The sequence below is a fragment of the Salminus brasiliensis genome, chromosome 16 (genome assembly GCF_030463535.1).
Source record: "Salminus brasiliensis chromosome 16, fSalBra1.hap2, whole genome shotgun sequence".
NCBI lineage: Eukaryota > Metazoa > Chordata > Actinopteri > Characiformes > Bryconidae > Salminus > Salminus brasiliensis.
The window spans coordinates 18,527,969-18,555,014 of NC_132893.1; the positions used below are offsets into that span (position 1 = coordinate 18,527,969).

Sequence of the window (27,046 nt, forward strand, 5' to 3'; positions counted from 1 at the left end):
GATGGCTGGTTGCTCAAGGACACCTGGGAACTGTAGCCCAAACAGACCTTAGACAGAGATGGGCAAGCCAGACTCAAGGCCAGGGCCCCTTCGGCTGTTGACAGCACTGTTTTTTTCAACCCTGTCTTCAGCCACCAGGCAGCTATAGGCAAGTTTAAAACACTATATGGACAAAAGAATCGGGACAGCCGCTTAATCATTGTTTTGTCCGATAAAGGGTATTTAAAAAGTGGGGGAACAAACTGCCCCCTGGGTGTCTAGGTGGAAGAGTCGATTGCTGTCTTCAAACGCAGACTGAAGACTTTTACCTATTTACTTAGAGTGCTTAGGCAAAGTGTGGTCTCCAGGTGGTCATGTGACTTTTGTTTTAAGTAGTAGCACCTAAGGTTAGAGGTACCTTTTGAATGCTAGCCTATACAAACTAGCCTTTCTGAGTAAACACTGACATACTTTTGTAAGTTAATGTTAATGTTAAATGGCTTAAATTTAAATGAGAAGAGCGTTAGTGAGTTATTTAGATGATCACCACCCCACCTTATCCCCAACTCCATCCAAAAGTACTGGCTGAAGCATCATCATTCCAGAGAACACAGATCCACTGCTCAATACATTATCTGCTCCAGAGAGTTCTATTCTTTAGGCAATACTATTCTACAGGGACTAGAAAAGTGTGTGCATTCGCACATCTGTGTCAGCAATGGATGCAACTTAAAATAGCTGAATGCATTCATAAGAAGGGGTGTCCACAAACTTTCGGATATATAATGCATTACTTGAATCTGGCTTCAGATTCAGTTCTTTACCTTGTGTCAAAATGTGATGCAGAACGAACCAATAAAAATGGTCCAGAATGCCTTGGAGTAAAATTAGTCCACACTAACTTTTATTAAAAAAGGCTTTTTAAGGGTTTTTTAAAAAGCAAGGTTTAAATAATTTATATTGCAATGATTTAATGTAATGTGGATTCTTTAAGTAACAGTTTAACGCATCCCTAAATCTTAAATTTCATCACAGTTGGATTCATTTAGTGTTGTATGATTCAGACATACAATGTATTTACATAAAGGAAAGACCTTTTTACACTACAGTAATACAGAATATAGATAATTAAAGCAATTCACTAGGCCTGGGTGTTAGGAGCTGTAATTAGAGACCAGCGATGACTCACGTAACATGATGACAATGCTTTAAAGATGATAACTGCAGTGTCACAGCTTGATAGATACAATTAAATATTATTACGGGCAACTAATAAGCTGTTAGGCTCCAGTGAAGTACATTTTCCACTGTGTCGCACTCAGGGTCTTGGGAGTGCGACACACTGACAAAAAACGCCTAGCTTTTTTTCGTTTTGCTTAAGCGTCCCAGGGGTTGATGGAATGATCAGCAGCTAATAATTCATTGTTTGCCAGAGGCATCTTAAACAGCTGAATTAAACAGAAATAACATCGAGAAAACACCTAGTTTTTTTTAATCACATGTAAAGCATGTGGGCATGGGGAAGGGTGCCTGCAGCTACATTATTAAAAACCCTGATTTTCTAACAAGAATATATTGTGATCATTATTTTTAGATACCCTTAAAGCCTACAATAGACAGAGAGATCTATTTCTTTTTATTTTTTAAGTGCTACTACTATAGATTAATTAGAAATTTGTTTATAGCGAGTTCATTTATTAGATTAGATTAAATTCAACTTTATTGTAATTTCACATGTACAAGTACAAGGCAACGGGATGTAGTTTATCTAAAAAACAGCTAGTGCAGAATGTACAATAAATACAGTATATATAGAATATAGGCAGATATGGACAAATATACATGTGAATATATTAATATAGGTATTAATATGTCTTAATATCTAAGTATATGTACAGGATGTTTAAGTATCTATTTCATGACTCTACATTTTTACTTAGATTTTTATTTTTACATTTTTACATTTTTTTTTGAAAAATCATAATTTAGTTCTGGCCTAATATACATGCATATAATTACTGATAAACTGATAAAACTCTAATGCTTGAACCACCATCTTCAATGCAGATCAATACCTTTTTACACCAAAAAGTGTTTTTCAAGGTTTCTTTAGCAAAAGGAATAGTGCCATGAAAGCTACTCAAAAACTATTTAGGTGTTTAAATGGTTCACTGTCTGGTTAAAGAGATTTTCATATTGTAGATGGTTCTGCAGTCTTTTAAAAAAAATGGTTCTATGCAGCTAGAGAACGGGTTCCTCTATTGTTGTAAGTCAAAGAACCTTCTTTCCACTGCTACAGAGAACCATTTTAACTCAGGACCTGGGGAGTAGTCAGATGTCTGTCCTACCTCGCGCTATCTTGTTGAGGAGTTGCTGTCGGGCGATGATCCGGGCTAGACGCAGTCCTGAGCGCCTGCGACGGCTGTCCAGCCTCAGGTAAATGTCTTGACTCTCGACAGTCATGCTCCCCAAATACTCCACGTCCATACATTCCTCTGGGAATTCCATTTCCATCACGTCTATCCCTTACTTTCTGGCTTGATCTGCCACTCGCTCACAGTGTCTCTCACTCTCTTTACCGTGAGCAGCGGAATCTCTGGGACACCTAAAGTCTCTGTCTGCCTGTGATATCTCCTGGACACTCCTTCAGGTTTTACACACACACACACACGCACGCACACACACACACACACACACACACACACACAAAGCTCCGCACGCGTTCCACATTCCAGTCAATCCTAGTCAAAGGCCCCACTCACACACGCTCAAAGGATTTTGACATTATTTCAAAACTGCTAGGTGTGCACCGATCAACAGCACCCACTCACTCACAAACTCCCATACACAAACACACCTAAGCAACAGGCATGATATCAGTTTTGATCTAAGACAACACTCCTTTCTGATCGGCCCACCTTCCGAGTCATGTGGCTGAGAGAGGAGCCAATGAGGGTGGAAGATTTGGAAGCTGCCAACAGAACTTCAGCCAGAAACGTGCTTTTCTTTTCCTATTTCAGTCCAAGGAGGAAACCTATGATGGAGCCGATAGAAAAAACCCCATGAAAAAAAAGTAAAAAAGTGTGTAAAAGTGAACTGAAAGTTTGAGCTCAGAGCTGTAGCTGAGAGGATATTTAGCAGATTTATAAGTGAAGCAAAATGCTCCCAAAATCTACCTACCCTACTTATAATGTGGCATATATTCAAAAAAGTAATATATGTAAGATGTTGCTTTGTGGTTACTGAAGCTAAGACTTAGGTTACACTGTTAAAAGTCACTGTGTTACAAAGGGTTCCTTGAGCAATGCCATAGAAAAACCACCTTTATGATGGTTGACTGGTGACGTTACATCAGCGTCAGATTGAAAAGAGGCGTTGCTGGGTGTGCATGCGTCAGATGAGGCGTGTGTTCTCACCCTCCCAGTGTCTGGAGCATTACATGTGATTAGGGAGAGTAATAATGAAAGGGTTGGGTAATTGGTTATCTAAAAAGTGGGAGAAATATTGGGTTTAAAAAAAAAAAAAAAAAAAAAGGTACCCTAAGACGTTTTTAGAAAAATTAGTGTGAAGAAGCACTAATAGAATCCTTACATCAAGTGAAAGTTCTTTAAACTTTTCCAAATGTTCTTTACATCCACAGATATATTTAAAAAAATATTTAAAGCAATGATCTGCTGGATGACCAACAGATGGATGTGCTGTAGAGTATTTTACTGCTCAAAGAAAAGTGCCCCATACAGAAGCCAGGCTCACTGAAGCTGGTCTGAGAGACACGCTTGGACTGTGGAAGGAGGCAGGTCTAAACAAATGCGTAGGCGAGCCACAAGTGGCTGTAGTGGTGGCAGTAGAGATTCACCTAAAGTTGTGAAAAGAAAAGCATGATCTCAGAATCATACCGGGATTAGACAGGTATTTACTATTTAGACTGTAGGAAAACATGGACAGTGCAACGTCTCTCAAAAGTGAAGCCACCACAGGTCTAGCGCCTCTGCTGGCTGGTTGCAGTATATTGTGTAGCTCTGTCCATCCCAATGTATCAAAGACCGAACAACCTCTTATCATCTCCATTTCTGTTTTTCCATATCAACTTTCTAATTCCAACAGTTACTTTTCCCTATACTGACCTTCTTTTATTTTTATTTTTTATTTAAAAGTTATTCTGCTATATCATAAGAACGCCTTCTTACGAATTAGCAGAATAAGGTTTTAAACACTGATTTCTGGTGTTACACAGGGCTACATTTGGGAATTAAGCAATTGACATCCACCAACCGTCTGCAGGACTTGAGTTCCAGTTAAGCTGCCAAGCAACTAGCTAGTTAATTACACTAATATTTTTTATAACTGTTAAATTTAGATGTTTTGGCAGTTGTGTGATGCTATTCTGTTGGTGGCATGAACAGACACTTTTTACAAAGCTTGTTGCATTTTTTTCAGTATGTCTGATGTTAGTATAAAAAAGGCAATGTGGTCTAATTAGTTTTTAGCCAGAAAGCGAATGTTAGCCTAGTTAGACGTGCTGGAATCGGTAGTATTTAAATTCATGTCTTACCAAATAGGCCAAATACACCTTAAAACATTCTGATTCTTACTATATTACTGAGTATGTATTATATTAATGCACTCTTAAATCTAAAGCAATGATCTGTTGGATGACCAACAGCTGGATGTGCTGTAGAGTAGCCTACTGATCAAGGAAAAGTGGCCCATACAGAAGCCTTTAGGCTGTGCTGTAAGCTTACTGAAGCCGGTCTGAGACACACGCTTGGTCTGTGAAAGGAGGCAAGTCTAAACAAATGCATAGGCGAGTCTCTACTGCAAAGGAAGCAAATTTGACAACATGGTGGACGATTTTGGCTTTCCATATCACAGAAGAACAGGAACCATTTACATATTGAATATTTAGATGACTTCAACTCATTTAATTTCCCCAATGGACGTTATACATTTCTCCACAATGCTGATCCAGGTCAATCTAGTCCCAATATCTGCCTTTTATCAATATATCAGTCAACACATTGCTTCAAATTCTATACTGGTAGTGTATACATGAAAAATATTGGATATCATCATCGGCCCACCATTCTCACATCAGTGCATCTCTAGTAAACAAATGTAACTTGACAAAGATACAAAGTGTGTGTACATTTTTATTGGAAAATGAAGATGCACCTACAAACACTCTGCGGAGACATAGAAAGTGTGTGTAGCAGAGCGACTCACGCTTGGTAATCTGCCAGCAGTCTCAATCCATCATCCCTCAAACTAGCCATATGCAGCCTCAGGAATTTACTGAACATGCCAACACAAACTCCTGCTGCTCATCATAAAGAGCAGCTGCAAACTCATCTTCTCTCTTTAAAATGAATGTTAGTCTTTATTAGCCACCAATACCCTGTAACTGCAGTGCAGAACATCTTGGCCAATATAGGCAACCTGACACAAACACATCCATGATATTTGTGCCTATAAGTAGAGGCTGAGTCAAGAAAAAAAAAACCTGAGACTGTGTACATTCCACCTGGCATAGTAGTTACCAGCGGATTTCATTAATCAACTGCAGTTCTGTTAACCATTTGGTTTTCAAACTGTGCTCATGACCCAGTCGTGGGTCGAAGCAAAGGGAATGATTTTCTTGCATGGGTTAAATTTGGAGCACACTCAATACTGCATTCATACTGAAGATAACAGTGATATCTAGACACTCAAAAATTAGAAACTTGGGTCTTAACCAACATCAATCAACAGTGTGAAGGAAATATCCATCTTATTTCGCAACAGCAAGTTTCAAGTGTAGAATTTATAGTCATTTCCTATCAAACGGTTCATGGTCGTATCGTATTCATAGTGAATGCAGTCTGAAGAAAATCATTAAACAGATCACTATGCTAACATAATATCCAGACAGACTTTTTGACGCTATGTGGAGCTATTTTAAGGGGTGCAAAAAGGGCAGGGTGCTACCAGGCACCATATACAAAAAAAGGAGGCCTGCGCCTGTGGTTAAAGGCGCTAAACGCCTTTAAACTTGATAGACTCACTACAAGTTGACATGCGCACTGGCTACACTGCTCCACATGACAGACAGACAAACCACAAAGTGATGCAACCGCTAAAGTCTGCTGTACTTTCATGTAGCTTACTGACGACTAACATACTGGCTACTAACATGTAGCCAATACTAAGCTAGAAAGGTCCCTCCAACATTGAGCTGTGTAGCAGTGGAACTGTGATTCTATGGAGTGATGGTGCTTTATCCAATACTTTTGAGATGAGTTGGGAATGAGGTTTGGTGGTAATCATTAATTCATTAATAACGCTGCTGTCGCTGAATGCAGTCAAATCCTCACAACGATGCTCCAAAATGTGGTAGAAAGCCTTTCCTGGACAGTAGATACAGTTAATCCAATAAAAGCAGGAGAAACACTTTTTAATATTCTTTGATTTTGAAAGAAACAATGCAGGGGCAGGTGTCCCAATACTTTAGTCCATAGTGCTTGTTCTATGTAGACATCAGAGAACTACTTAAAATACTGAATACCTGGTACCTGGTATATAACATACATATTACCATTATCCAGGGGTAACTAAGTAGAGTCAGGTGAGCTTCAGCTTGTTTGGACTGAAAACCTGCAGTCAATGTCATTAAAGATGCTACAATATTTCATAACATGACACCCAATTTAAAGCCAAGACATCAAACATTACATACATCTGATATGATAATAACTGGTAGTGGTAACATGGCGTAATCTGTCAGTATGTACCACACACCAGCTTTACAGCAGGGATCAATATGTGGCTGCTCCCTCTTCAGCCCGAGGTAAACAGACTGAAATGTGTGGGTGGGCTCCCCCTTGTGGCACATTCACATAAAATGCCAAATCATCTAAATGTAAGAGGAGTTTTAATGCAGCACAGAGTGTGATACTGCATTAATACTGTATATTCACCCACAGAAACAAAACTACTACACACACAGTGCTTCTCTTACACCTGCACTTTAACAAAACTAGGTCACATTGCATCCAGTAAGATGCTTTCTTCTGCTTGCAGTGTGTGCAAGTCTGTGAATGACAAGCAGCTGATGCTGCACTGAGCAACACTCACATAGACTCACACAATGCATCACTCCAAACCATTAACCACTTGCTAACCCTTATTGAAGGCCTCTTCCCTCCTGCTGTGTGTATAAGGTAGGTGAGCGAGCGAGCCTGGAACCACATTTGGGTGTAAAGTGTATTAAGAAGATTATAAGGAGGCTCACTAAACACCTCGGAAAGGTATCCCAATTGTTTTCCTCATTTAGTCATTGCTAATGCCAACCCATGAGCAAGAGCAAGATTTCCAACACACAGTGCCACCAGAATTTGAAGGATGGTGGAGCACATGCTTCTTCTGAGACGTGTCAAGCCATACAACTTTAACATCATGACTTGGAGGAGATTATTAGCAGACAGTTCTGTTATGTAAGCAACTGATGGGGGGAGAAGGAGGGCCATCCTACCCACCCAGACAGATGGAGGGCATTTTTTTTGTAGTATCTCTCGGACTCCAGGCCACAGACAGCTGTGGCATCACCGGAGATCGATCTTGTGATCTCCTGACAATACGCTTAGACAGTTGCGCCACTCAGGAACTCTTCAGTTCCTCTTGCATCCTCCTCAACAGGTTCACTGAAGCTGCTGATACCTGGCATTAACATGCTTTTTAGGAGATCAGATCACCTGACCACACGAAAAGTCAGAGCCGGACCATTACAGGAAGTAAAACGGGAATTATGTACATGTTGCTGTGATGCTGCGTGGATCAGTAAATCAGGGCTTATCTGCATTTTTGTGAAACGTGTAAACAGAATCCAGCCAAACTAAATCCAGACACTGTCCAGATATGATATGCATGTCAATGCAAGGTGTGAACAGCCTCTCATCTGCCTCTGTCGCCCTCATCTTGCGCTTGAAACGTCTGTCCATAAAGGGTTCAGTTTGGTACAATCCATGTAGGTTTGGACATTTCTCAAAAACCTGTAGACTCATAGTCTTGCTCATTCACAAACACAATGACCAACATATGAAAAAGACTAATTGCTCTCGAAATCATCAGAGTATACAGTGAGAAGACACATATGACCCCCAGTTCTCCTGAACCCTGATGAGAAACCCAAAAAATAAAAATAGTGCCAGTGCCAGTGCCAGTTCAAACCGGGTCACAGGCTGGAGAGCGTGAAACCTGAAGGAAACAGCATGGTAGGGCTTGCACAACCCATCAGCACAACCACAGGCCAAAGACTGAAGTGGTCTATCTACATTAGTTCGAGCCAGAATCAGCAACCAGCCTCAAACACCCACAAAACCAACCATGCAGGAGACACAAACACACAGTCACTACCAAAATAAACTACTAAAAGCCACAGATTTGCACAGGTTAGTACTGTGTGTTTCCAAGCTTGTAGCCGTCACTCAAGTCCCTAACCCTAGTGGCTCGAACAGTTTCCACACAGTTTTCAACATTGGTATCAGCTCCAACCATCACAAACTTGAAACTCCAAACAAGTAAGCATTTAACTCACTGTTAGCAATGCAGCTCTACTGACAACACTGTGGGACTAGCCTGACTTCATCTGAGGTAGATGTTCTGGATTACATCAGCAGACAATCCACATACCATAATCCCACCAACTGGGTTGAGCGTGGGAATCCCCAAATTTCACTTCCATTAGATTGGAAGCAAACAGGAGCTAATCCACTCAAAGGATCCACTTACTCATCTCCTCATTTTCATAATCAATTAGAAAACTAGCGGGAATAAACAGAGGTCAGGTACAAAAGAGTACAGAGCATATTCCCCACCAGCACCAGCAGATCAAGTCAAGCATGAGCTTCTGAATGGGGGTCACAGGAGTGACAAAGGTGTATCTGTGCACTGTGGCCTGCGTCTGGACGGCCTTCAACCAACGGTTTCCTGTCTTTGACTCTCTGTGCCCTGTTTGTCCCGAACAGACTCGTGGAAGCAAGCCCTGTTTCAGCCACAAGGCTTCATTATTACAGCTGACTTCTTGTAGAAGTCAGAGACTCACGGTCTAGCCTGCAACAGAATTCAACAGTGCCAGAGGAAAAAGCTGAACACTGGGCACCAGCATCTTACAAATCACCCCCTCCCCTCTATTACCTGTCATTCAGTTTCTCTTATTCAGTAGAACGCTTTGCTTTTAATTTACTTAAAAGCTCTGCATGCTGTGCTAAGAGGTGGAGAGAGCTGCAGTAGGCTCTCAATTTCAGGGAAATCAATAAAAATAAATAAATAAATAAATAAATAGATAGATAAATAAAAATACCAAATAAAAAAATAAATGATTAAATTATTAAATAAATGAATATATACATATATTTAATTATATTTCTATAAATGTTAATAAAATGTAGGCATACTGAATTAATATAATCATACTGATTAATCTGTTATATAAAAAAATAAATATATGAAAATACTTTAAACTAAAAAAAAAAACAAGTGCTAAATAAATAGTAATAATAATAAATATTATTATTATTTTTTAAATTTTAAATTAAAATAATAATTAAAAAAAAGACTGGTCACTCAAGTCGCCAGAGGACAGAGGACTATAAAGAGGCATGAAGGCGGTATAAAAAACAAACAAACAAACAAACAACAACAACAACTGGCATCATCACCACCGCTAACTTCAGCCGGACCTTCCCCCAAACGCCCTGACCTCATCATCATCATCATCATCATGCGGACCGGCCGCTTTCGTTCGAGGTCACGGTCTGGATAAGTTTAAGGCTGCCGGACAGTGAGGCTGCTGACCTGCCAGTCGTCTCTCGCGGACGTTCCTCCAGAGTAAATCCCAGGCTTTGGCGGTGGAGTCGCGCAGCTGCTCGCTGATGGAGCGCCGGAGCTGTAGTCTGCTCGACTTTCTCTTGGTCGTCATTGTGAGCGAGGAGGGCGCATAGTACAGCGAGCGCGGCGCGCGTGCTGCCGCAGTGCTCTCACTCCGCTGCGTCACCGCGCGCGAGCGCAGCCCGGTCCCGCTCTGCTCGGACGCGCGAGCGTGCTGCTGCTGCTGCTGCTGCTGCTACTGCTGGGGGAAGAGCGCGCGCTGTGCGTCATACTGCTGCTCGTGCGCGTGAAAGCGCCGCTCGGCAGCGCCGGACTGCAGCCATGTGACACGAACAGAGCTGGAGGAGGAGGAGGGGTTTGGAGCAGTCGAGAGAGACTGCAGAGTCGGTTTGGTGCTCTCACAACAAGGAGAGCTCTCTCTCTGTCTCTCTCTCTCTCTCTCTGTCTCTCTCTCTCTCTCTCTCTCTCTCTCTCTGTCTCTCTCTCGCTCTCTCTCTCTCTCTCTCTCTGTCTCTCTCTGTCTCTCTCTCTCTCTCTCTCTCTCTCTCTCTCTGTCTCTCTCTCTCTCTCTCTCTCTGTCTCTCTCTGTCTCTCTCTCTCTCTCTCTCTCTCTCTCTGTCTCTCTCTCTCTCTCTCTCTCTCTCTCTCTCTCTCTCTCAATCACTGTCTCCCCCCCCCTTTCTGTCTCGGCATCTCTCTCTTCAGTGTCAAGAACAGGTCAATACATATATATATATATATATATATATATATATATATATATATATATATATATATATACACACACACACACAAATAAAAACACAAGCACAGAGAGCCTGCTTTCATTTGAAAGGTTTATAACCTTAAATATATCAACATGTGAAAAATAATCAAAAGCTAAAGTAATCGTGAGTCTTGAGCTGCTTGTCAAAGAGCTTCCGAGAATGAACCCAGAAGGAGGCCTCTGCACTTTTTATATTCCTCTCTAGGGAGCTGCAGCAGGTCAGCATTACCAGATCGAAGATTACACTCAGCAGCATAAACACAAACAATCCGGGCCCAGTTTCCCCAAAAGCATCTTAGTATTAAGACTGTCTTAAGTCTTAGAGGTAGAGGGAGCGTTCAGTGTGATGCACGCTCTATGACCATCTAACAATGACCTTTGAGATAAAACCCGTTCGGGAAGCTTGGAGCCTGCTCACAGCTGGCGTTACCGGGCGTTTTAGCTGATCGGATCACATTCGGATTTCACCGGTCCGCATGAACAGCCCCCGAGACGCATTGTGATCGGATTACAATCTGATTGCTCAAACCTCATTTGACACACTTAACACAAGTGCAAACGGAATGTGTTTTCTGTGGGAAAAACGTTAACACGAGAAGTTCTCACTGTGGATCTTGGCTTCCGTCATGTGTTTGTGCACACGCTCATGCTTATTTATTGGGACATGAGAGAAGTATTGCAGAGTTTGTTCCCTTGCAGTTGAAATGGTCCATCACTTTGTCTGATAAAGCTGTTGTACCACCGCATTGTCGAACCACCACCGTTACGCTACACTGTTTACAGCCTCCTGGAGCAGGACAATTTGGTTGAGAAACTGTTGTTCATGACGGAAATGATGTAAGCATTTTACTGACAAGTGTAAACCGAATCCGGTCAAAGTAGATCCAGATACTGAATAGGAGTAAACAGGCCCTTCGCCTCGATTATCATTCTGGTGTTTAACCATGAAGAACTTTAGTTAGTTACAGGATATCAAACCTAACAGTGAAGTTCTCTCAGATTTGGTGTGATGCGTAAACCCATTCTAGTAGACAGATAGACCCTGTATCCACACACTTTGTCACTCTCGTAACTACATCACTGTCATCATTAACATCAGTTTTATAGGCCCCAAAATAGAGCCTTGCAGGACTCCACAAGATAGGCAAAACAAAAGGGTCACCAAATTATTCACAATAGTTTCAGCATTAGGAATAATGGCTGAATAATAAACCTAGGGCTCAAGGGGTTAAAACAACAGTACCAAATGTACCCAACCAGCTAAAACACTGGTCTGGTGTCTGAAGATTGTTTTTCTTTTATTTTTTTTATTTGCACTGGAGCAACAAGGTTAATGTAGCTAACAAGCAAAGAAGATCATATTCCACCAAACAGTGCCACAGCAAACTCCATTACCTCATACCAAACAGTGCTGCCAACTCTCACGCATTGGACGTGAGAGTTAGCTCTAATCTCACGCTCTCGCGCCACACTTGCCATTCCTCACACATTTCTTAACGGCCCCTCGTTCCCCTCCAAAACACCTTCTGCGTGAACGTGACTGCTGAGAAAGTCTTCTACAGCTGCCACTCTGGATTTAACTGATTAAACACGCTTTGGGTCAGCAATGGCGGCCTTCTGAAAGGGGTGAAGGACGAACTACACTCTAACAAACGTAAGCTCCTTCAGGAACTTTTAGGGGTTCTGCAATTTGAAACTGTGGAGGTGCTTTGAGGAACCTTCAAGGACTCTTGAGAGTCTCAGAGAGTAGAGAAGACGCAATACTGTAGTCATACTAAAAAACAAAATCCTGCCAAAACCCTTACCACCCCAAACCCAACCATTAGGGCTGGACACTTGAATCTCACTCTGCTTAAGTGGTTGCTTACACTGCTGTCTCTAAACAAAGAGAACAGTGTGTAATACACGACTGGCAACAACTCCAAAAATATGACTTGCATATATGGTTACTAGTTTGTTTGGGATCAGCCACTCAGAAACGGTAGTCCTCTTTATAACCACCCGCCAGTTGTGGGGTGGGGTGGGGGGGGCATGCAGTAACGGGACAAATGGCGGCTTTGTTGTTTCTTTGCTAGCTGTGCTCTTTTGTGCCATCATTAGTTCATCTACAGGACACCTACCAAAAGGGTAGATTCTAGAAGTGGCCTTTCTACCTGTAGCTGCTGTCTCTCGAAGAAGTGAGCAAGAGATTGTCAACGTTGGTAATGTAGGCCAACATGAGGCCAAAAACATCAGCATACGTCAGTCTATTCCTTCATCTTTTTTGTGTCTTCTGGTGCTTCCCTACGTCAGCCATGGTTTCTGGTGCCCAAGCATCCCTGGCTGTGCCTGGAGTCAGTCTCTATTAGAGAAATTAAGCACAGTGCAATGGGTTCAATGTCATCTTCTGTAGCGTAATCCTCACTAAACCATCATATATGATGCATACTGCAATTTCCAGAGTATACCATCACGTCATGTTGAGCCTCGTCCTGCATTCTGCCTCTCTGCTTACTCACTAGGAAAACAGATGAACTAGCACGTCTGGCCAGGTCAAATAAAGATTACTCAAGGATTTCAGCTCTCTGCCTCACAGAGTCATGATTCCACATTACAACCTTCACAATGCTGTTCATTTAGCAGGCTTCCAGCTACTCAGAACCTCCACAAAACAACATCATTGAGGCTCATCAATGAGAAATTGATGATTGTTTGCCCAGATATTTTATTCAGGCATCAAGACTACCCAAGCTAAAGCACAAAAATCTGGCCAATAGGTTTCCGGAGTGGAAAAAAGAAGTGTAATCTCCTAAAGCACTAAAGTATCACCAGTTAATTACAAGTCCCTTGGCATTCTTGACCATTCTTGAGTGTTCCACACATTTCTGGGCCCTGTGTGAATGCAGTCTCTGTAAAAGGGGAAGGACTGAAACAGGGACAGTGAGACTTTTCTAAAAACAACACCACTGCTGTCTGGGACTCCCTGCAGAGTGCCACCAGTTTCAACCGGAAGAGTCCTGACCCCCCCATCCCCCAGTTTGGTCAAGGAGTTAAACCAGTTTTACTGTCATTTTGATCAATGTCCACCTCCTACACCCATCTAAGACCTTAGTTTAAGAAAAGTCCCCAAAACAGGCCCTTTTCCGTTGAGGTTTAGAAACTTTTTAAGGAAGTAAACAGCTCTGTAACTTTCCAGAGAAGGAACTGTACACTTCCAGAACACATCTTTTCCATTTTGTGGCATGGTGCTCCTAAACAGATACCAAGTAATATACCATCTACCTTCGCTGATGGTGCATTTTCTGTGCCTTTAAACATGCTCTGGTTTTCTTTTTGTTTTTCTAATGCCTGTTCTGGTATTTACAATGCATGCTAAACAGCACCGATAACTAATCTAGCTGGTCGTCTTTGGTCATTACAGACTGCACTGATAAGCATTCTGACCTCACAGCTCATCACTCTCCTCCCTCACTTTTAGAACGGCAGAAGTTCCTCAGAAAACAAGAACATTACAAAAGCAGCAGAGCCAGACAACATTCCTTCTGGCACTGTGGCGAGGAGCTAGCTCACGTTGCATAGTTATAGGGAGTGTTTAAAAATGCCTATAATGAAAAATGGAAATGTCCTCGCCTGTCTTAAACTATCCACGACTGTCTCCGGCTTCAAACGGGTCAAACTGACTGATCTCGGTTTGATTACAGGCCAGTAGCTTGAGAGTGGCGACTTTGGAAACCTTCAAACATTTGTTACTGTTCTACAGCAAATCTGTGACAAACCCTATTTTTGATCCTTTATAGTTTGTGGGTAAATCCCTCAGCCATATTCACAATTCACCAAACGACCATCACAGAAATGATTTAAGGACACTGGTGCAAACACTTTTCTTGCCTTCTTGAATATCCATTCTTACTAAAGATCTTATATATTATATGTACACACGTGGATAAAATTGTTGGTACCTCTCGGTTAATGAGAGAAAAACCCACAATGGTCACAGAAATAACTTGAATCTGACAAAAGTAATAATAAATAAAAATTCTATGAAAATTAACCAATGAAAATTAGACATTGCTTTTCAACCATGCTTTCCCTTTAACATGCTTGTCTATAATGGTCTTTCTAATCTCCTGAGACAACTCCTTCCTTCGTTTCCTCTGGTCCATGTTGAGTGTGGTACACACCATGTCACCAAACAGCACAGTGACTACCTGTAGCCCTATATATAGGCCCACTGACTAATTACAAGATTGTAGACACCTGTGATGCTAATTAGTGGACACACCTTGAGTGGACTTGTGTCCCTTTGGTCACATTATTTTCAGGGGTACCATTATTTTTCTCCAGGCCTGTTTAATGGGTTTATGAATTATTACCTTTGTCAGTTTCAAGTTATTTCTGTGACCATTGTGGGATTTTGTCCACATATACATATATAAACATTACTGCACTACTACAGTCAGTATCACAGCTTTCACTAGTAGGGTGCTTGACTTTAGACAGGAGAAGGTACAATACAAACTAAAGTGGGGTAAAAACAGAACATGTTAAATATTTCCAAGTAGAGCATGCTTTTCACCATTTTTTTAAATGTCAAATGTGAATTTTAACTTTATAAATACAGATCTTTCCCCAAATGCACTTCAACGATACCTATAAAAACATTTAGCTAAGCACATTTCACTTCTCTCATCAATATTTTTTGATTACTAAGTCAAACAATTCACTCCCACATTATTTTAATCTCCTTCTTGGTTGCTTTAAATAAAGCAGTATTTTGAAATGTATTACATTTTAATACCTGACAAAGAGAGCAAGCCAGGATAAAGCACAGCATTCACACAGTGAGGTTAGTTTTACTAGTGTTAGAACTAAGCCTCCCCAGAGAAACTATTAGAAGTATGTACTGCATGCCCCTTGTATAAAGCAGCAAAGTTAATTTACATCAACCATAACAAACTGACAGTTAAAGCAAAGGTCATTGATCACCTTGTTACAGTGAAACCAGTCAAGGGGTGGGATCTACATTTCAGGCAGCGAGTCAATATTCAGTTCTTGAAGGTGATGATGTTGGAAGCAGAAAAAATGTCCATTGGCCAAATTGTAAAGGTTAGATGAGTGGGGAGATCAGTGCACCTCCAAAAAGTCAAGTCTTGTGGGGGTGTTTCCAGTATGCAGTGGTTAGTACTTACCAAAAGTGATGCAAGGAAGGACAACCAGGGAACTCTGTCGGTCATGGGCACCCAAAGCCCACTGACGTGTGTAGGGAGCAAAGGCTATCTCGTCTGGACTGGACTTCAAAGATCTGCTGCTCTTGATGTCATGATGCCAGATACCACAGGACACTTCAGAGGTCTTGTGAAGGCCAAGACTCAACAGACCAGAGCTGTTTCGGTGGCACGAGAGGGCCCTACACAATCGTACTGATCTGTGTATTGTAGATTCCATGTAAATAAAACATATTTAAATGGTATTTTGCTGATATTTGATGTAAATTTCCAGCAAAAATACATTTGCCAGATCTGTGCCACATTCTGTTATAAGGGATGTCCCGATCAGGCAATTTTGTCCACGATCCGAACAGAGTCTCTTAATGCGGAATCTTAGCCGATACGGATCCGATCTTTGTGCTTGTATAAATAATACAGTCATGCAGTTTAGATGAAATGAGCTGCTGATTAATACTGAAGTAAAATCCCTTTATTTCTAGTAGCAGGAGATTCTAGACTGACTGATTTAGTTTAGCAGAGACTTTTCTTAAAATGACTATTTTATAGTGTGCTTAATACTGTATCTTATAATCCCCTCTGAACATTCAGCCCCCAGCTCCTTTAAAACACTGCACACTCTAGACTGATATCTGTTGTCTGTCGACTACTGATGTGAACTTACAGTTTTATAGTGGGTGCATGTGCTAGGATTTGGGTTCTCTATAGTGTGTGTGTGTGTGTGTGTGTGTGTGTGTGTGTTAGCATTCACATTAGCCTCCATTCAGTTCTGAATGTGCTGAATGTGGGATTGGGATTAAAACAGCCAATACCCGATCCATTCAAATACACCCGAAATGGGACAACGCTAGTTTTCATTATTTCATATTTAATTAAAAGCAGATATTTTGTATGCTTCAAATGGTTCCTCGAGCGATGCCATAGATGAACCACATTTGGTTCCGTAAGGAACCTAAATTTAAATCTACACTCCTCATTTCTACTCACTACATTTCTACTACAAACATGTTTCTTTTTAGAGCTATTTCAAAGTCCTTTATTGTGAGTATGTAGGTTGGTAGGATTGTTTTTTTTTTATTAACCATTTTAGGTTAACCTTTTTAAAACAGTTTAAATTTGATGTTTTCCTACATTTCCTCATGTAGCACGGATGTGGAAGTTGCGTGTTAAAAAATATGAAAGGTACCTGACTTTTTCATTTAGTAGAAAAACAGTTCTGTGCCCTGCTGTCCCCTACACCAAAGTAACATGCCCTGACCCCCAGCACAGTGAACCTGGACTTGTACGAGGGGAGTACTAGAGGAGAAAGATCATTTACACAAGTGGACCTCCAAAATAAAGCAGTGAGGTAACTTTACCCCAGGGAAAAGAGGACATGGAGCCAGTCTGGCGCTGAATGGGTATCAGCTCAGGTTAAACTGTTAATGTTTATATTTACAGCTTGACAAAGTGGAAATGAGTTTGACAGGCTCTAGACAAAGTAAAAAAAAAACTCATTCACCAGGAACATGATAAATATTCTTACTTAGAGGGTTGTTAGAATCTAAACCTTGCACATGACTTACCCTATAAATGCCCTATAGACTTTATTGGATCAGATTTTTGCAGGTCATAAGAATACACTAACCCAGGGGTGGACTGTGGGCTACAGATGAGCATTGGTGTTGGAACATCACTATATTTCAGGCAGGCATACTGCATATATAGCACTGTCACTCTACATTACTCCGCTTATCTTTTAAATAACTGCTTCTCTCTATGGCAGTTAAAGTTCATACAGAGTCACGAGGGGCCCCTTAGGAGATCTTAATGAATATGCATGCGTGAGGCCGTCCGGTGTCCGAGGGCAATTTCGGCCTATGAAATCCACTGGTTCTTCACATTGTGTGGATTTCTCAAACACATCATGGAATGTCCTAGAATGTGTCCTCCGATCCCACGCAATCAGGACACTAGCCCCCTAGATGCCGATCATAGCAGCAGGGCTGTTTTTGTGGGTAAGCATGCTTCTGCGTATGGGCGTGTAATGGGATGGAAATAGGATAGGCCACCGTTTACAGAATCAATGGGCAAAGGGGATTAACTTAAGTACTGGACGACTCCCCGTTTGCAGCATTCAGCGAGACAAGGCAGAGGCTTTATTTTTTTTTCTCCTTTTTTCTTCCCATGCTGTTGCAAAATACTCGCCCATCGCATGTTGGTGGATTGTGTTTCAGGACCACACAATTCGAGCTCAATGCAGGAGCCAAGCCGAAAGCGTTGGTCTGTAACAGAAGCCATCACAACATGAACTCAGAAAAACACGACATACACTCTAATTCTTTCATTCATTGGGATTTATCACTCAGAACCCTTGGGAATAATACAGTATCAGTACTGTCCTCACCACTATCAACACCATTGTTGTCATTAACAGCAGCGCAAGTAAGATCCAGGGTCAATAAATCAGACTACTAGGAAGAGTAGTAGTAGTAGCAGCATGCAGTGCATGAGTCAATGATTAAAAGGTTGGGGTAGTTTAGTGACCAGTCAGGAATGCAAGGCCATGGGGTTACATGGACACAGTCTTCATCAAAACATGTATTGTGTTTGGGAAATTCCCAGTGATTGTGCAGGAAATCAGAGAAGATACCCCATTACACTTTCCGAATAAGAGGCTAAATGGATTAAATCCTGCAGTTGCATATAAAAGTAGCCAGTCTTTGGGTAAAAACTAAGCTTGCATGATAATGTAATGCAGAGTTCATTCACCACAATTTTTTTTAACATCCCGGCATTATTTGCCAGTTGCAAAAAGTATGTTAGTCCATATGTATGTTAGCAGTGGTGGCTCAGCGGTTAGAGCGCTGGGCTATCGATAACAAGGTTGTGGGTTCGATACCCGGGCTCGGCAAGACCCTCTCTGTTGGCTGCCCACCGCTCTGGTTGTGTGTGTACTCACTGCCCCTAGATCAGTAGTGTGTGTGTTCACTACCACAGATGGGTTTCGCTGTGCAGTGCAGTGCAGAGTGCATCTTTTTACCTTTACCTTTTTTCCAAGTGACATTCAAAATGTATATGTAACTGGCTGGTGTTCTGTTTATACAGTCTATAATTAAATGTAATATTTTCTATTGTGCAAATAATAGTACTATGCATTGCAGATTGGGAATAATTGAGAATAATTACCTTTAGTATTTATCAAGACATGGGATCTTTAGTTATTCTGCATCTTTGTAACACTGCTTATTGACTGACTCCTAGAACTGTGTTTTTTTCTGGGCCAGAATGAATAAACTGAAATCCAAACATGGTCAAAATTATACATACAGGGTCAAGCATACAAACATTCACTTAGATTATTAATAATTAACTTCCTGTTAGCGATAGTGATTGACTACAGCTGGTAGCTTTTCTGTGCCCACAGAGTTAGGAGTGACCAATACACAACAGAAAAGTCCTTAATGTGGAGCTTAGAGGGATGATCATAATCAGGAATCATTCTGAAGTCAAGAATGTCTCTTGAAGCCATTTCTAAACTGCAGATTTCAAGATCAACTGCTCAAACTTCATAAGTATGAGTAATTGGGAGGTGTAGTTACTTTGCCATCTGGACTCAAGCTGTCACCATCATCTGAGAGGAAATTAGTTTGGATGGTCAGGAACAACCCAAGCATCACCAAAACAAGCCTGCCATGGTCTGAAGGTGCTGAAAACCAGAGTAACGGTCTACAGTAACAGTTACACTGTCTTACTGAGTTTTAAATAATCATGAACCGGGAGATTGCCATCTCAGAAAGAAACCCCTGCTCCAAACTCGGCACCTTCAGGCTTAACTAAAGTTTGTAGCTGACTACACAAACAAAGACAAGGCCTACCGGAGGAAGGTTTTATGGCCATACGAGAAACAGATTTTTGGCCAGAGTTGTTTGGCCACAAGGTTTAGAAGAGTAAAGGTGAAGCATTCAACTCTAAGAACACCACAATGCTCTGAAGCTGCTTGGATGCCAGTGGAACTGGTACAGTACACAAAATGGATGGAATATTCAAACCATCAGCTACGATGAGCTGAAACCTGGACATATTTAGGTGTTCCAATAGGGCAATACAACAAAACATACATCAAATGTGGTTGTTGTAGGTATAAAGCAGACTAACATCCAAAAAATATAACTTATTTTGGAATGGCCTTCCCAAAGTGCTGACCTATCTCTATTGAAAATATGTGGACAGTGCAAGAATTCTATCAATTCTGGTCAAAGTGGTCAAATATCCAACAAGAATTCAGCCTGATGCTTACTGGTGGATACCAAAAGTGTGTGGCGAAGGAGAAAATTGCTAAGGTACACTGAACCAAATATTAGGTGTGCTGTGTGTATATTTGGTTATATTTGACCCTGCTTTGATTTCAGAAACCTCTCAAACATTATTATTCTGGTTGGAATAAAAAGTACACAAAAAAAACCCACACACAAGGCACTGGACCAGTGTATGGCGCAAGCATCCTCAAAATCTTCCCAGTAATGCACAGCTGACTTTCTGCTGCTTCTTAACTTTTGTTGACCCCATACTGTTCTGGAATCACTCCCCCTCTGTCTTGTTTTAAAGTGTGAGGAATGGGGATTAAGGCCACAAGCTGTCGAGCAGATGGTGGTGTTTTCACTCACTTTATGTGTGGTTTTGTGGTTTTCTCCTCAGTAAAAAAAAAAAAAGTGCCTAATGCTGAGCCCTGTGTTTTAACAGCGTCCATAGTCAGAATCATGCACAGAGGCGACAAAAACCCTGCTACAAGAATCTGACCTAATCCTGTCAATTGAGAGCAATTTGCCCAAACTGGAACCTGCTGTTGAACAGGTGACAAACAGCCGGATCAGAAGTAGAGAGATCTGTTTTGCATTGAAACAAGAAGAGGCTTCTCTGCTAGTTTCATCAAATTACATATTTATACCACACTATTTATACAAGCAATTGTATCTCAAAGTGCAAACTGACTTACAGCCACAAAGAAACCCTCAGAAAAGCTGAAACAGCAGTAACAGTTCTAAAATAATATAAGAAGTTATTTTACTCTGTTACATTAAGATTTGTGACTGGTCAAAACTTTGTCCCAAAAGGATCCCAAAAGTTACAAAATAGTGTCAAAAATGCTAATACATGCTTAGTGTATTAAAAATGTCACTATTGATAATATTTAATAATGTAATAAAAAGAATCACAGAGCAGGACTGATAGGAACAATGGATTAATATAATAACTAGACTAATAAAATGGAGACAGTTATAAAGTAAAAGCATTATTAAAAATGTCTAAAATAAAGTACACCTCCCCCAAATACTCTGGAAATGGTTACAAAGATGAAGGCCATACACACGAACAGCTGCCTCTCCATACATCTTTGTCTATGACCTTGGAATGCGAAGATTCTAGAGAACTGCAAGAACCCGTTTTCATCGGTCCTCGCAGTACTGTGTTACTGGCATTATTAACCACTACTGTATGTACAATTTCACTGCTGTCAAAGCAACTTAACCACCATAACAACAAAAACATGCAGTTCTGTGTGGGGTATTTAGGTTACATTAGTTTGCTTGTAGCAGTATTCATATTTAGACTCATTAGTGACCTTATAATTCAGAGGATCCAGTGACGATTAGTGTGAAATACACAGGAAATACACAAGTTGTACTGGCTTTGGAACAGTGTTCACACGCATGGAAAAATATCTTTGACCCAAACGTCCTTACTTTGGCAGGAGTCCAACTACAAAACCTTTTGAAGCCGATGCTGTGGAATCGGCCATAATTTTGTGGCCTGCAAGACATTGTTTTAGGAAATCAATGCAAAGGTTAAGTTACAAAAATAGGATCCATTAACCATTTCCTGTATGGTTCCCCATTTCCTTTAGCGTTCCATTTAATATCCGGCAGTTGTATAGGCAGGACTTTCTTCTGAGAACGCAAGCAGATACCAGTCAATTCCTATGTTAATATGCTTAATATGCATGCATGCTTGCTCACAAACCACCAGAATGCATTCAACAATAAAGGCAGCACTGTAGTTCTTATAGTGACAGAACACATTCAGCAAAGCACTAATCAATTTTACTGTGATCAATTTAACGAGGAGACATAACCAAAGTTTATGAAGCATCCACAATGATATCTGAGATGGAAGGATCAATCAGCTATGTATCAGTATTGATAGCCATGGCTCATGTAGAACAGTTTGTCTTCTGTAATTCCTTACATGGTGAATTTCCCTAAAGCCTCTACCTCAGCCCAAATAAAGTCTAGCCTCTTTTGTCCCAAAGACACCATCTCACTCTAAAATAAGTCAAGAGACCTTTGGAGATTTGTGAAGTTCCCGCTCAGCGGATAGCTCAACCCCATCAGATCCTGCTACAGCACCAAAAATACACCAGCACATTGTTTCCACCCCTCCAGCTATTTGAACTGGTTCCTAAAGCATAGCAGCAAAGATTGGTATCACAGAGGTGAGGATTTCTGGAGTTGGGAAGTGGCTAAACGAATATCTAATTGATGCTGAGAGAAACCCTGAAGACGTGAGAACGCTTGCCTGACCAGCTGAGCCCTGTGTTTTTGTTGGCCACCCAGAGCAACTCGATCCCCTCTGTTTGGTACATAGATGTATGCTGGGGGATTACAATCCCACCTTACCCCAAATCCTCACTGCTCCTGACAGTCTAAAATAAGGAATTAGGGAGAAAGAAGGAGCAGAAAGGGGTTCCATTACATGCAGGTTGGGTTATAGCTTGGAGTCTCTGTCTTCATATACACACACAGGTTTAAATTTTCATACAGTGTCAAAATCAGGGGTCCTGGATACAGTACAATCTGCTTGATTGATATATTTTGTTACTCTCCTGTAACTCCCGGTATGTAATAAGTACAGGTGGCACTTTACCACTTTTTCATGTTTGATACAGATACCAATGCCGCAACCTTGAGTATGTGCCGCTACCAATAGCAATACAATCTGTAGGCCAATTTTGCACAATCCTTTTGATAGTTTGATATAATTCTATTCGCCTAAAGAATCCAAAGAATTTATAGGACAGTCACACATGCCATGTTATTTTCAGGGGATTCTAGACTACTTATGTCTGAATTTAAAATGTAAAGATGAACAGAATTTACATATTTGTATAAATGTTTATATTTGTTTTAATCATAATTCCATGCCTGGAATTGGAGTTGCCTGTAAACACTATAAAGACATGGTTATATAGAGTAAGTATTGCTGCTTGTTACAATGTGCGTAACGTTACAATGATCCTGAGTAAGGAAGCCTAGAGTACCCGCATGTAGGCTTGAAGCACACATTTTCACAATAGTTTAGGGGTCGGATTATACTTTTTTCCATTCCGATATCCGATCCAGTACGTTTTTTGGACAGTATCAAATCCGCGCACCCATAGTAATAAGACTTTCCTCTGCAAAGAGTACACATACTTACATATGAATTCTCTGTAGATGACATCAGGGTAAATTCCTCATGTGTTCTTGCCTGTTGCATTCTATAGTCAACATATACTGTACACATGAGCGCACACACACACACACACACACACACACAAACAACCCATTAAGGCACATTACAGAGGCCCACTTACTTACTCAATGTTTACACTGAGGTTGGTCTTTAGACGTACCTCCAACATTTTTGTGGGGGTAATGATGCTTATGCCACAAATAGACCAATAGAGGCAGACCATTAACACAGCTTTGTCTATGCACTAAGCACTTAGATTGGGGTCTGGGAATATATGCCTTTTGTGTGTGTGCGCACGTTTGTGTGTGTGTGTGTGTGTGTGTGTGTGTGTGTGTGTGTGCGCGCATGCATGTATGTTTGTGTGAGAGACTGTGAGAAAGAATGGGGGGAGAGCCTGTGTTCCAGTATTAGTGTAATGCCTTGTAGATTTCAGGCAGAGATGAACCCAATGCCCCTTAAGGAGCTGGGGGTTGCCTGCAGTAATTGCTTCCAACAAATGGGACTTAAACTATTCATATCCTCCTTGTTAAACAAACATCAAAACAGCCGTGTGACGTAAAAACTCGCACACAAGATAAGTAACAAATAACTGTCACTAAACTTAAAAAAGGGTCATTTTTATTTGAATTAAAAGACACATTTTTAGATATTAGCGATTTGCGTTTTTAATAATTCATTGTCCTTGATTTGGCTCCATACTGCCCTCTATCTAGCATAACCCTGATCATAGAAGGGAAAAAGAAAAGTTAATGAAACTATATGTTCACCCCTTCTACTGAATGCATTCACACACATGCAGCTTGTCAAGTCCCTTTAGGCGTAGGCTAAAGGTGTATAAAGCTCCCCAGCAATGAGCTGTGGAACCGTGTTGCACATTCAACATCCTGACCTCACTTAACACTTAAGTTGCTGAACGCAATTAAATCCTCACAGCAATGAAAGCCTTCCCTTGGCAGTAGAGACAATTATTCCAACAAAAGCAGGATTCTTCATTTTTATTTTTAAATACCCTTGATTTCAGAAGAAACAATGAATAATGTCCCGATACTTTTGTCCACATAGTGTAGCTGAGAATGACAACCACTGTTTCCTTAAAAAAATTATTAAAAAACAATCAAACAAACAAACAAAAAAACACAACCTTCACTGATGCTGAACAGAGAGACAGAGTGCATGGGAGAGAGCACGTAGACAAGACTGGCTAAGAAGGAAAACATGACCCTATTCATCCAGGGTCAACCTCCCCAATGTGACCAGAAATTCTGAGTCAGTTCTTAAAATGGCTCATCACTAGTACAAGCTCATATTAGCTGGGCAACACTTGTATTGACTAAATCTGAATGGCAAACCAAAACAGCAATTAGGGATAGCAAATTCCTTTTAAATTAGTTGACTGGGTGCCCCTGCTGCCTGCCCTCAAGACTATCTCTACCATCTTGGAGCCATCTGCATGCATGCTTTACTCATTTAGGAGCTGCCACTATGGCCCGGGAGTCACAGGTTTGAATCCCGAGCCATGTCGCTTTGTCATCAGCGACCGGAGTCCAAAAGAGAGCTAAAGTGGCCGCGATCTCTCCAGGTGGGTAGATAGTGCTTTCTCCCCTCATCACTCTTAAAGCGATGTTGGATGGCACAATCATCAGTTTGCTGGTGAGGTGGAGCTGAAGCTTTCCTCCGAGCATGTCGGCTGTCCAGCTACACTGGCTTCACATGTATTGGAGGAGACCTGTGTTAAGTCGTTACCTCCCTTGTGTTTGAAGCATTGCTAGTGCTATGGGGCAGCTACAAACAGGTGGTACCAAATTGGGGCAGAAAAAGAAATAAGTCGATGAACAAACAAAAAGAAAGAAAGAAAGAAAGAAAGAAAAAGGTAGTGTGATCATTGTGTGTACAGAACATTTACCTCAACTTAAGGTTCTTTAAAGGAAGAAAAAGTATTTTTTTATGGCAGGGGTGTTCAATCTTACCCACAAAGGTCCAGTGTGGCTGCAGGTTTTAATTGCAAACAACCAGCAAGACACCTGATTCCACTTGATCAGTTGTTTGAAGACTCACCAATTGATTAAACATGTGCTTTCTCTTTCCTTTGCAGACAAGACTGGACACCCCTGTTCTATGGGATCATTCAAAGAACCTTTATTTTTAAGAGTGTAGTCCTGCAGGTCCATCACTAGCCTAAATAAAAAAGCACAATGCTGTCCTTATTGTTGGGTACACCATGATAGATTTCTGAGCAAGTGTGCGCACACATTAAGAATGGAATTCACAACTCTAGGAGCCAATTATTGAGTTGCTCAATAACAATAAAAGGCAACTGAGGTGCTAAGCATGTTTCTATTTATATGTTTCCTTCAGAACGGTAGTCAGTGAGAGACAAAATCAAAAAACAAACAAAAAAAAAACCATACCAAATGTTCAGGTCATATCAAAATAAATGTGACAACAGCATTGAGAATTCACGTTAAGAAAACATCCTACACTGAACGGCAGGTATAGTCTTGGAAGCTTTTTTTTAACTGTTTATTTTTATTTTTATTAAAAGTATTTGGTGTGCCTTTAATATGACTTCAGCTTGCTTGTTTCCCTTCGGATAGCTATGGAATAAGGAGTAACCTGCCCAGCCCCAATCCCAGCACGGGATGGGAAACTCAGAGCCACCCAAGTGGGCGAGACCAGGTGGCACAGTCTGCTGGAAAATTCCTCCCAATGCCAACACCTCTCAAACTGGGAGAAAGAGAGTGGAAGAGCGAGAGGGGAAAGAGGCAACTTGCCAAAACTCTGAGTGCTGAAGTAGCACTCATTAAAATCTCTCCTCGCTTCCACTAACAGTACAGCAAGCTAATTAACCAATGCTTGTAAGGAAACAAGCAAAGCTATATCAACATCTTTCTAGCATTTCTATCCATTCTACAATGAGCTTTGAGGTCAGACTTCATTGCCTCCACTCGACAATTCATCACTCAGATGCATGAAATTTTAATCTGGTTAAATGGCAATAAACAGATAAGACGGCAGCATGTTTTTAACTGCTGAGTTCAGTTCTTTTCTTTTTACTGCCTGGAAAACGCAGCATGTTTTATTTAGAGGGTTTGGAGTTTATCACATCTGAATGCCACACAGTGTGAGCGTGATTAGACTGCACACATTTACCATCTCATCAACACAGTCACACACACAAACGCATACAAAACACACTGACACAGGTTCAAGACACACTCAGTCTAGTAGACGGTAGGTAACGCTCAGCCACAGCAAAAGCAAAAAGCCAAGACTCATTTAAACCAGATACAAACCTCATCATTCAAACCACTTCAGGAGGTGATCTGAGACACATCTGAACTACATGTTATAGCAGTGTAAACACAACTGTCTATCCAAGATGCATTTAACAAACAACTGAAACACCTCCCCATGCTGTACATCGCTGGGTATGTGATCTGTGTCAGGGAGGAAGATGATCATGGAGGACGATGGCATGTCGAATTGCGAACAGAAACAGCGACCATCTTAGCACAGCCTAGGAAGAATAGACTGAATGAATAAACAACTGGTTGCTGCATAATGAATGGATTTGCATACTAGTGATTGGACTAATTAGAGATGCTTTTGACTACCTAGTGTAAACGCATGTGGCTAAAATCTCATTGGGATACAATCCAGATACTAGTCATATAAAGTGACCAGGTGTTTTGAATGGGGTCAGCAAGTATAAACAGTTTCTCTGCATGCCAACTGAATATTCCTG

At 41.0% G+C, this 27,046-nt stretch overlaps 1 protein-coding gene across 2 annotated transcripts in view; it reads right to left on the minus strand.

Moving 5' to 3' along the window:
* The window catches only part of stard13a (StAR related lipid transfer domain containing 13a), an 86,905-nt gene that overhangs the window by 40,009 nt on the left and 19,850 nt on the right, over nt 1-27,046 (minus strand). Inside the window, exon 1 of one of the 2 annotated variants that reach the window (XM_072658288.1) lies at nt 9,808-10,189. The exons of the other annotated variant lie outside the window; for it this stretch is intronic. Coding sequence (XP_072514389.1) covers nt 9,808-9,931 — 124 coding nt within the window. The 5' untranslated portion in view covers nt 9,932-10,189. Of the gene's footprint in view, nt 1-9,807; nt 10,190-27,046 lie in introns of those variants that run through there. 2 annotated transcript variants of the gene reach the window in all.